This window comes from Hipposideros armiger, unplaced genomic scaffold, assembly GCF_001890085.2.
Source record: "Hipposideros armiger isolate ML-2016 unplaced genomic scaffold, ASM189008v1 scaffold_164, whole genome shotgun sequence".
NCBI classification, from domain to species: Eukaryota; Metazoa; Chordata; class Mammalia; order Chiroptera; family Hipposideridae; genus Hipposideros; species Hipposideros armiger.
The window spans coordinates 1,874,133-1,886,053 of NW_017731514.1; the positions used below are offsets into that span (position 1 = coordinate 1,874,133).

At 60.3% G+C, this 11,921-nt stretch overlaps 1 protein-coding gene across 1 annotated transcript in view; it reads right to left on the reverse strand.

Annotated features, from left to right (window-relative positions):
* The window catches only part of CELSR1 (cadherin EGF LAG seven-pass G-type receptor 1), a 158,034-nt gene extending 146,210 nt beyond the window's left edge, over positions 1-11,824 (reverse strand). Inside the window, exon 1 of the mRNA XM_019651685.1 lies at positions 8,197-11,824. Coding sequence (XP_019507230.1) covers positions 8,197-11,809 — 3,613 coding nt within the window. The 5' untranslated portion in view covers positions 11,810-11,824. The remainder of the gene's footprint in view (positions 1-8,196) is intronic.
* Positions 11,825-11,921: the final 97 nt, after the last annotated feature.

Below are 11,921 nucleotides of genomic sequence, written 5' to 3' on the forward strand. Positions count from 1 at the left end.
CTGGGCACGTGCCTGGGGCCTAGGAGACACACAAACCAGGGCAGTGTGGTGACAGCACTCTTAGATGACCACTCGCAATGCGCCATCCAGCTCTGAGGCCAGGCTCATCCACTGCGGCCCTCGCAGGGCTGTAGAGGTCAGACACTGACCACCTGACCATGAAGCCCCAGGGCACAGGGCAAGACCAGAGGAGCAAGATGGTGCTCTGCCAGGAAGGGGCGTGGCTCAGAGGGGTGTCTGACACCCCCCAGCTCCCCAGAGCCAGCACAAGGCACGGAGAGACCCGAAGTTCCCATATTCTCACAGAAACACAGCCGGAAGACAGGTGAGGGGCAGGCCAGTAAGCCAGGTGGGCCAGGGGTTGGGGCTCAGCGTCTCAGAGCCACCCAGGCCAGTCCAAAACTGCTCAGGGGCCCGGCTGGACTCACGCACCCCTCGGTACCTGAGAGCAGATCACCACGCAAGGCCCATTCACCTACCAGTAGAAGGGCGCCCCGAGGCCACCCACTGCTGGACCACACTCTGTCCCCCTCAAGTTCTCACAGGCACTCACTCACAAGTCCCAAACCCAACCTCTTTCAAAACAGTGTCATCCCAACTTCCCGCCAGTCCTATGGCCTCTGCCTCCCAGGTCAGGACTGCGGTCGCTGCCCCAAGGGCCCTCTGTCCAGGGAGATAGTCCTGGCTGCCTGAGGCCCCTGCTGACCCCTTGAAGCCGACAGGCAGCCCCGCTGTCCTGGCACGCTGGAAGCCGGGGGGAAAGGAGGGAAGGACAGACACAGAGCAGGACAGGCCTCCTCTAGCCAGGGGAGAGGACCCCTCACAGACTGCTCAACCAGTAGCAGAAGGGAAAGGGGGAACGGGCAGAGAAGGCCGGCCCCTCCCGCCACGCCCGCGGGTGCAGGGTCCCCAGTGCAGCCCCACCCCCACCCCTGTAGAAGATACTTGTTAGCCTGCACCGGTGGGGAAACTGAGGCACCGAGACAGCCGTCATGAGGGAGTCAGTACTCTGCCCCAAGCTGCTGCCTGATCCTTACAGGGCTGGGATAAGAGCAGAAAGGGGAGGGGACCCACCACCCCGAGGCCCCCGCCCTCTGCACTGCTCCTCACAGGTACCCTCCCAGGCCTGTGCCGTAAGCAGAGGCGATGAACGCCACGCTGCCCCCTCCCCTGGCAGGCCCACCATGCCAGCTCCAGACTCAGGCTGGAAGTGCCCAGTGAGGAGACAGACAAGGGGGTGGTGAGACTTGAAAAGCCAGCAGGGCCCCCCGACCAGGCCAGAAACCCCCCTCCACCGGGCCATGTACGTCCTCCCCTTGTTATAACAGCACTCCAGGGCAATAGCTAAGCCCCTCAAAACAGGAGCACACTACCCAGAGTGTCCCACCTGTGAGTGTGTGTGTGAATGTGTGTGCGTGCGCGTGTGAGTGTGCACACGCGGGATGGGGGTGTCAGTAACGATCCAATAATCCGACACAGCAAACCCGTCCCATCAACTCCCAGGGCTATTACGAACGAGGCCTGAAAGGCTGACCCTGGGGGTGGCCGCACGGACTTAGGACTTGGCCAGACTTGGCCTGGAGGATTCAAACTCTGGTCTCACCTCCAGCACTTTCTACACAATGACGTAGGGGGCTGTGTTTTCTCCACCTCAGTTTCCTGCGTCGCCAAAGATGAGTGGGAACAGGACACCGGCTTAAAATTCACCCTGTCACCTAACATCACTTTCACTGACAGCGCCTCATGGAGAAGAACATGGGAAAGGAACCACAAAGCCTGTCCCAACAGCTACTGTCGATGGCTTGCCAGACACTTCACCTACTGACATCCTGATGACCGTTTGACAACCTTGTGAGCTCAGGGCTGCAGGATGGCACCAGGGTCCTCAGTATACTCTGCACAGGGCCCCAGTGCTGAGGGAGCCACTGTGTGGGCCTCGTGCTCCCTTCCACGACTGGGGAGGTTACGATGGTGCGTGGGGGTGGCTGGAGGGAAAGGCTATTCTACATAGTTTGCCTGAAGAGTAGCTGGCTAAATAGTGCATGTGTGCATGTATGTACATGTATGTGTCTGTGTACGTGTGTATGTATAATAGGTGTGTGTGAGTGTGTGTGTGTGTGTGTGTGTGTGTGTGTGAGTGTGTGAGTGTGTGTGTGTGAGTGTGTGAGTGTGTGTGTGTGTGTGTCTGTGTTTTTAAGAAAGAACCGTGGCCTCTATCCAGGACCTCAGGAGGACACCCACAGAGTGATTAAAATGATAAAAAGCTGCAGTTGGGTTTTCTCAGTTTGAGAATGTTCACACCCAAAAAGGGTAGCCGATCACCCAGGTGTCCACCAGTTCTCACCTAAAGCAAAAGCACGAGAATCAGCCATTGGGGTTTTCCTGAAAAATGCCTATTCCTTTCACCCGGGGCCAAACCCCCCAGCGACGCACAGGAGGGACTCACAGTGGCGGCTGGTGGGGGGCTGTCCTGTCTCCTGCACTGTACCCCCGGCCCCCCAAGTGAGGGCTGTGCAGCCACCTGTGGCCTTGGCAGGTGCACCCCCCAGCATCCCTCTTGCTGGTTCCATAAATAATCCACAGATATTGGCAGAGCACCTACTGTGTGCCAGGCCCCAGGCCCACAGGGGAGAGTAGAGGGGGTGCTCTGGTCGTACCACAACGGAGGTCCCACTGACTACTACAGCCCGGGTATTTCCTCAGGTCACCCGGTTACCCTTCCCAAACAAAATGCAGAAAGCAAGGAAGCTATTGACTACACCGCACCCCCATATGCAGGAATTTCATTCTAGGGCTTTCATTTGAACCTACATGCTCAGGTCACAGGACAAGAAGAAAAAACAGAAAACGATTTCCCCCAACGAATCATGCCAAATTGAGGAGACTTTTCCACACGCTCTGCCCTGCATGATAAAACCTACTTCTGCCTGCATCCGAGTGCAGCCACACGACATGCCCCCGGGCGCGGGCGCTGCTGCTGGGGCCCAGCACCCACCGTCCCACCTGCCCGGTTCCTTACGCTTCTGTTCTTGGGCGTCCCCACGGGCGGTGTGCGAGTCGGCCCTGACCCAAGCGGGCTTTCAACTGTGCCACGGGGGCCTGCACGGAATTCTGGGCTCACCGACAATGCCAGTCGCTTTCCCAGGTGGGATCTCAGCACCACCCCTTCTCCGAGGGGCTCGGGTGCCTGTGACTTTTCCTGGGCTTTAGTCTGCTTGTCACCTTAGTTGGTAGGTGGGGCCAGATGGAGACCTCAGGTCACCAGGAAGCCAGTGCTGAGATGGCGCACCTGACCCTCCGGGGTCCAGGTCACCGGTGGCCTTGGCCTGCTCATCCTCCCTGACCCTGCTGTTTCTCTATCACAGGTCCTGGGACTCAGCAAGCAGCAGCAGCTACTGTCCCTGCCCCCCGTCCTGCAGTTCTGTCCACACAGGCTCTCAGTTGCGAGTGACACTTGTCCCCCATGCCCAGTGATCCCGAAAGGCGCCAGTGCCCACACCTGCACAAGCACGTAGAGTCGAGGACAGGCCGGGATGGTTGTGCACATTAACTGGTTAACTCGTCTTGGCCCTCAACTCAGCCCAGGCCACCATGTCCCCACGGCCATCCGGCCTTGCCTCTGAGCCTCAGGCACCCAGGCCTCATTCCTGCCCTCTGCTCCTCATGGGGGCTCCCAAGCCCCCTACCGCTCTAGCTCTCATGAAGGTTACCAAGGGCCTCGTCTAACCCAGCTCACAACTCTGTCCTCGGGCTTCCCAGCTGGTGACCCCCTTCAGGACCCTCACTCTCCCTCGGCCCCCAGGTCTCGCCTGCTCCAGCCTCATGCAGGTCCAGCCTGCCTGACGGGCCACTCAGGCCAAGGCTCCTGGGGGCTGTGCCTGAGCCCCATCTCCATCATTCACATCCTGAGCCCTGCTGCCCTCACACCCCTACAGAGGGGCCACTGACCACCCCCGCTGTGACTGTCCTCTCGGTCAGCCCCACAGCCTTGCTGACCACCTCTGGCGGTGACCCCAGCGGGTGTCCCCAGCCCAGATCTGCACACTGTCTCCATGGCAATCTGAAAGGTGCCCCAGCCGCATGGGGTCCAAAAGTGGTCTCATGGTCTCGCCCCAGAGCTGACCCCCTGCAAGGCCCTTGGCTCAGAAAACTCACCTCCTCCGCCAGCATCCTCACAGTCCAAGGGTCAGCTTATTCTGGAAAGCACAGCCTGAGAGAACACGGCTCAGGAACCTGTCCCAGGTTCAAAGCGCAGGGCTGCCAGTGCTCTGGCTCACCCCTTGATAAGCTGGAAACAATGACGGAAACTCCCACCTCGTGAGGCCGCTGAGGAGAACGTGCAGTGCTGGGCCAGGCAGTGCCTGGGGGGTTCCCGCACGTGGAGCAGTGGGCGGACTGACCCCAATGTGCCCTCCACATCTGACCATCTAACCTCGCAAACGCCCCCTCTGTCCACCCACGCTCTCTGGCTGCTGAGCCGGGCCAAGCCCGGCCCTCCGTGCTTACTGCCTGGAGCCCTCTTCCCAACAGCAGCCCAGACACCTCCCCGATCTCGACCCCGAACCTCCCCTAACCGACTACCAGACCCCTAGCCAGCCTCTCCAGGTTCCCCCTGCCAAGGACGCGTTTATCCATGTCTGTCTTCACCCAAACTCCGGGGGGACGGGGCCACACCAGCTCTCCGGGGCCTGGCACATAGTAGGCTTGGCACACAGTAGGTGTTCAATGAACAGAAAACACTCCTTTGCTTCTGAGCCAGTGTTTCTGAAAGTATGTTAGCAAGTGACGATTTCCAGAGTTATGGAAGCCCTTAGATGGTTAACTAGCAGCCAAAGCATCTAATCCTTACGCAGCTAGAGAATCCAGCTCAACAAATACAGTGGTTTAAGCCGCGAAATTCAGAAACAAACATAAGGCACATAACGCCGTGCACCCAGTTGGTGCCTGGGACAACGGCCACCGCCTATTTTCTTGTTTGCAATCACCTATTTAAACGTCCCTACGATATCCTGTATTTAACTAGGCAAATCCTTTCTAAAACTTTATCAAGCCTGAACGACATTAGACCATGTTCTCTCCACCAAAGTAAACGGCAAAAAGGTTACTCAGGCCTATTTCACCGTTTCAGTATTTTCTGACATGTCTGAACGACTCGGTGACCAATCATTTTCACCCCACAAATGCTGCATCTCCCACATCGGTAGATCTGCAGCACCCACAAACACGGGCCATTTTCTACCAAGTGCCATGTTCCTCAGCGCACGGCTTCAGGCTCCAAACCCACAGGCACGCACACGTTCAAGCTGGATGAAAAACGTCAATGTCACCAAAAGACCAACATCTCGAAAGACTCCAGAGAGCAGTCAATGCTCGGGAGACCCAGTAGTCATTAGCCAACTGCTGACAAATGCAGACGCAGCTTTTATAAACATTCGTAATAAAAAGTCCCTCGCACAGAATTTTAAATCTCCTTCTAAAGCCGTCGCGTGGAAAATAAACATCTCGTACAGCTGGATGTCACCCAAAAATGTCACCTGAATTTGCCTATATTCAGATTTCAAAATTTTTCAAGCAGTGTGTTTTTCCCTTGGTAGGCTACGTAAAGTCATCAACACCCGTGGGAATGACTGTGCTGAGGCCCTCCCCCCAGCCCTCCGCCCCCCCTTCCCCTCCCAGCAAGTGCACTCCAGGCACCGCCCCCGGGTGCACCTTCCCAGCAGCCGTCTGGGCGAGGCTCCCACAAAACCTAATCTGGGCCGGTCCCCTGCAGCGCCTCCAGGGCGGTAATAATGCATTAGAGGCTTTAGGGTATGGCTGTAAATGGAGGAAGCCAATAACAGTTCATTGAAAACAGTGTATGAGTTTGAAACAGCAGCCCTCCCCATTGTTCTATAATAAAACCTAAGAATCTGACCCTGGTTCATTCAGGGGCTGATCTTCTTGTTTCGTTGTGTTTTCCTTCTACACAGTGCTTTCCTGTTTGGAATTACAGATTTTTTAGTTTACAGTGATTTGCTTCTTCAGAGCATGACATCGTTGTCAAATGCTCTGAGGGTTACATGGCACCCAAAGGTGCCTGCTTTAAACCAGAGTAAGAATTCGGCACAGACACAATTCAACTTAGCAACTAATTTCTGAAACTCTTTCTCTCAGCTAAGTGTGAGGGGCAGGCTTGTTTGGTCTGGATCAAGGTTTGACACTTGGCACCCCTTCTCCCTGGCTGTGTAACGCTGAGAAAGTTACTTAACACCTTTGAGCCTCAGTTTCTTCATCTGTAAAATGGGCAGCAGCTGAAAACCACTCACCTCCCAGTAACCAGAGGATTAAGTGACAGTGTAAGTACAAGACTATAGAAACCTGCTTGATACCCAGTAAAAGGTCATCATTATTACCTGGAGGGTTGACACATGAGCCCCCGATGCCTGATTACAGGAGGTGTGTCGCATAGGATTCAGAGCCCAGAACTGGGTCACTGGCATCAACACAGAGCACAGAGTCCCCAGCCCACCTGTGACTGTGGTCCAGGCTGTGGGCCCAGCAGGCAGGCGAGGCAGCCGGCCCTCAGCAGCTGACCTCTTCTGGACGACATACATCCTAAACCCTGTTCTCCGGCGGACGCAGGGGGGCCCACGTTTCTGACACTCCAGACAAACAACACGTCCCTGATCCCAGCATGCACCTGTTGCCACGAAAGCACCACGTCTCACGCAAAATCAAAACGCTATGAAACTGCCAAGGCACGTTTATATGGGCTACAGTCCCCGACTCTGCTTTATCTAGCAGGTAAAAAATAAGAAAATGCAAATGGACATTCAGGAAAGAGATCCTCTTTTTTATTGTCACTGCTCAGGCTATCCACTACCCTGGTTAACATTTCTCCCTAAGGGGCTATTCCATATTCTCTGCCCACATTCACAACCTCACAAACCCTAAAACAGTCACCCACAGACAGACGGTGCTACTAAAAGCTGTGCTGAAGGTAACGCCTCCCTTCCAAACAGAACGGGAAGGTCCAGATCTTATAAGCAAACTGAAACCTGTTTGCTGCCCACCCTTAGTATATAAAGAATTATAGCCAACCGTGGAAACAAAACAAGTCAGGAAATAAACTTTTTAAATTCTCCCAGGGCTCCCGCGGTGATACCGTGTCCGAAGAATTTACTGTTTAAACAACTCAGTGACTCAAACGGCCCACAGATGGGAGCCTGTCTTGGTGGTAGTTTGGTCTCAGAATTAATTCACCCGCACCAGCCTATCACATCCACAGGCAGACCCGCTTGAGGAGCCGCTGGGGGTCCCTTTATTGTTCCCCACCACCCCCATGCCCCTGCCAAATCCTTCTGTCTTCCATGTCTCCCAAATCCACCCCCGCCCTTTGTCCTCCTCTCCCCAGGCCCGCCGGCCCTGTCTGGCACACGGGCGGGCACCAACTCTTTGCTGCCAAGCGTTGGGCCGCCTGAGCTGAGGCTTTCTCCCTCTCTGCTCACCTCCAGCCCAGGGCAGGCCAGGTGGGTTCCCACACTGGCTGCACCAGCGACCTGGGCAGGCCTCTAAGTAACACCCCAACGGGAAGCCCATGTCCAGGAGCAGAAGCCAAGATCAAACGCCACTACGCTTTTCAAAGCGCTCCCACACAGAGCACACATAACCCGATTGCTTTATCTGGAGGAGACAGACAAGAGACACCAAGGGCAGTGACTCCAGCTGTATTACAGGGTGACTCAGGGACCCATCCAGCAATTTCCAACGGTCCCACCCGGGAACTAATTGGCACATGGGATGGGCGAGTGACCTCTAATCTTTCCAGACAGGTGTGTGGCTGACTGCATAGCATCACCAAGCCAACCAGATGACTCAGATAACCCTGGAGACCAGGTTTTAATAGCACAACTCAGGAACCACAGCCCGCTGAGGAAAGCGCCAAGAAGCCCTGGTCTTGAACCTGAAGAAGCCCAGGCCTGCTCCCAGCAAAAATGCTGAGGGAAGCAGTGCTGTACCCTCCCACTCCCTTGGCCTTGGCCGGGGTGGGGAGCACACCCCCAGCTCGCAGCATCCAGCCATCCAACCAGAGGCCAGAAATCTCCAAAGTGTTGCCCGGGCCCTGCCCGAATGCGTCCTGGCACGCTGGGCAGGCCCCTAGCAGGTCCCCGCAGCTCCCCAGGTGGCCCAGCGGGAGCCCCAGCAGCGGCCACTCACCGGAAACAGACACCTCCATGAGCGCCTCCAGCGGCCGGTTGTTGTCCAGGTCCCGGCTGAGCTGCAGCTCGCCGGTGATGGGGTCCAACAGCAGCAGCTGCAGCTCGTTACCCTGCAGGAAGGTGTAGTTGAGGCTATCCGAGAGGTCGGGGTCATGGGCGGGGATGCGGCCAATCACGCCGGTGGGGAAGCTGTTGGACTTGTTGGTGACGTAGTTGTTGAAGAGGATCTGGAAGTCCGGCAGCACGGGCGGGTTGTCATTCTGGTCCAGGAGGCGGATGTGCACCGTGGCCCGGCTCACCAGCGGGGCCGATGTGGCCTGCACCACCAGCACGTACTCCCGCCGGACCTCAAAGTCCAGCTCGACCAGGGCACGCAGGTCCCCGCTCAGCAGGTCCAGCTGGAAGACCTCGGGCACGTTGCCTTCCACGATCTGGTACATGATCTGGGCGTTGGGGCCTTCATCGGGGTCATTGGCACTAATTCTCGCCACCACGGACCCCACTGGGCTGTTCTCCTCCACAAACAGCTCCAGCTCGTCCCTCTCAAACACCGGCGGGTTGTCATTAATGTCCAAGACGGTCACCTGGACGTCCACTGAGGCGCTAAGAGGCGTTGGGCTTCCCCGGTCCACAGCCAGGGCCCGAAGGTTGTACACGGCCACGTTCTCCCGATCCAGCCGGCGCTGGGTGCGAATCACACCGGACGTGGGCTCAATGTAGAAGTCCCCATCGCCGTCATCCCCACCCTGGAAAGTGTAGAGCAGGCGGCCATTGGGGCCCGAGTCTCGATCGGTGGCAGAGACCTGGAGGACGCTGGTTGACGGTGGAGCGTCCTCAAAGACGGAACCCTGGTAGAAATCCCGCAGGAACCGGGGTGCGTTGTCATTGGCATCAAGGATGAGGATCTCCAGGGAGGTGGTGTCAGACTTCTGCGGGATGCCGTTGTCCCGAGCTGTGATAGCCAGCGTGTAGGCGGCCTGGTCCTCATAGTCCAGCTCCGTCATGGTGTACACGGTGCCCGTATCTGGGTCAATGCGGAACTGGGGCACGGGGTCCTCCAGCACGTAGGTGATTCGCGCGTTCTCGCCCGTGTCCTCGTCGGTGGCACCGATGGTAGCAATGGAGGTGCCCACCGGCCGGTCCTCACTGACACTCACCGTGTAGTGGGAGCTCTGGAAGACGGGCCGGTGGGTGTTGGCGTCGGTGACGTTGATGAAGACCTGCGCGGTGTGCGAGCGCGTGCCGTCCGACGCGGTCACCGCCAACACGTACTGCCGCTCCTGCTTGTAGTCCAGAGGCAGCGCCAGGGTGATGAGGCCGCCGCCGCTCTGGCTGCTGAGGGCGAAGCGGTTCCGGGTGTTGCCTCCAGTGAGCTGGTAGGTGATCACGCTGTTGGCATCGCGGTCACGGGCCCGCAGGGTCAGCACGCTGCTCCCCACCGCCGCGTCCTCGTTCAGGCGCAGCTCGTACACGGGCTGCGTGAACATGGGGTCGTTGTCGTTGACGTCCAACACCGTGATGGACACGCTGGCCGAGGAGCTCATGGGCGGCGAGCCGTGGTCCACGGCCTCCACCCCGAAGCTGTAGTGCTCCACCTCCTCGCGGTCCAGCTCCGCGCACACGGTGATCCAGCCCGAGCTGTTGTGGATCTGGAAAGGGAAGTTCCCCGCCCAGGCGGCATCCTGGGACCCAGCACCGCCACCCCCTGCGGAGGCCAAAGCTGTGTCCACCAGGCGATAGCGCAGCCGCGAATTGTCACCCGCGTCTGCATCCACGGCCTGAATATGCAGCACCGAGTGCCCCAGAGGCACATTCTCCAGCACCGCTGCCTGGAAGGGGCTGCTCACGAAGATGGGGGCGTTGTCGTTCACGTCCAGCACCTGCACGGAGACCAGCCCGGACGAATTGATGAGAGGAGGCCGGCCCCCGTCCTGGGCCTTGATGCGCAGCGTGTACTCCCGAATGGCCTCGAAGTCCAGCGGGTTGATCACGTCCAAGCTCCCGCTCAGCGAATGCAGGTAGAACTGCCCCTTCAGGTTCCCGCTGACGATGCTGTAGTGTATGGCCGCGTTCTGGCCCTGGTCCCGATCTGTGGCCTGCACGCGCAGCACAGGCGTGTTCACAGCCACGTCCTCGGGCACCTGAACCACATAGCGCTTCTCACTGAACTGAGGGTAGTTGTCGTTCTCGTCCTCCACCACGATGCGCACGGTGGCCGTGGCACTGAGCGGGCCCGGGTTGCGGCCCTGGTCGTTGGCCTCCACCAGCAGCTGGTACGCCGTCGCCTCCTCCCGGTCCACCGGCGCCCGTGTGCGCACCACGCCAGAGCGCGCGTCAATCTCAAAGACGCCCCCGGCCCCCTCCAGCAGGCGGTATCGCATGTTGGCGTTGGAGGGCGCGTCGCCGTCGGTGGCGCGGATGGTCAGCACCTCGTAGCCCAACTCGAGGTTCTCGCGCACGCGCTCGCGGTACTCGGACTGCTCGAAGACGGGGCTGTGGTCGTTGGTGTCACTGACCGTGACCGTGAGGTAGGTGGCGGCCGAGCGCCGCGGCGAGCCGTGGTCCACCGCGCTCACCTTGAGCACGTGCGTGTCCTTGGTCTCGCGGTCTAGCGGGCGGGCCGTGCTCACCGCTCCCGTGGCGGTGTCGATGAGGAAGAAGCCGTTGGAGCGCTCGTCAAACAGCGCCTCCATCTGGTAGCTCAGGCGCCCCGCTTCGCCCTCGTCTGGGTCGTGGGCGCGCAGCTCGATGACCTCGGTGCCCGCCGGCTCGTTCTCGGGCACCGACACCTGGTAGCTGGGCAGCGGGAACTGCGGGCTAGCGCCGCCGCCAGCGCCCCGCCGGGCCCGACGCGCCGCCCCCGCCGAGATCGCCGTCTGGGGTAGGCTTGGCAGCGACTGCGACCGTGACAGCGACGGGGAGGGCGTCCCCGCGGCCGCCTCCAGCTCCAGCTCCACCCGGACGGCTCCGGCCGCGCGCCGCAGGGCACACAGCAGGCGCAGGCGAGCCGAGCCTCCGGGCGGTAGGCAGACTGGGCGGCGTGGGCAGCGGGACCCGGGCAGCGGCGAGCAGCTGCAGGCTGGGAACGTGGTCAGGGCCGCCAGCGCCGAGTGCAGCGCGGCCCCGCCGCCGCCGCCACCGCCAGGGGCTGGGAAGCAGAGGGCCGCGCCGGGCCCGGGCACCGTGAGCACAGCCCGCGCGCGCAGCTCCGCACTGGGGGCCCGTCGTTGCCGGAGCCCGGTGCGGCAACCGGGACCGTGCGCGCTCGCCCGCAGGCGGAGGCTCAGCGATGTCGGGGCGCCACGGGCCGCCAGACGGACTTGCAGCGGCAGCGGGCGTCCCTCCAGGCGCGCGCAGCCCCGGAGCCCCGCACCCGGCCCGCGCCGTCGCGCCCCCAGCCGCCCGTCGCGGCTCACGTCCAGAAGCTCCCGCAGGGCCCGGGGGGTGCGCGCGGCGTCCAGAGCGTAGGTCCAGCCGGGCCCGAGGGCGAAGGCGCGGGTCCCGCCGGGCACGCGCAGCTCCCAGGCGGCCGCTCGAAGCCCCAACACCGGCAGGGCGGCGGCTGCAGCCAGGAGCAACAGCGCGGGCAGCGCGGGCGGCGGCGGCGCCATGGCCCGGAGCCCGAGCCCGGCGCCCGAGCACAATCCATGCACCCGGCGCGGCTCCGCATCCACCCGGCGCGGCCGGGGGGCGGCTCCCGCGCGCCCGGCGCCCAGCCCTCGG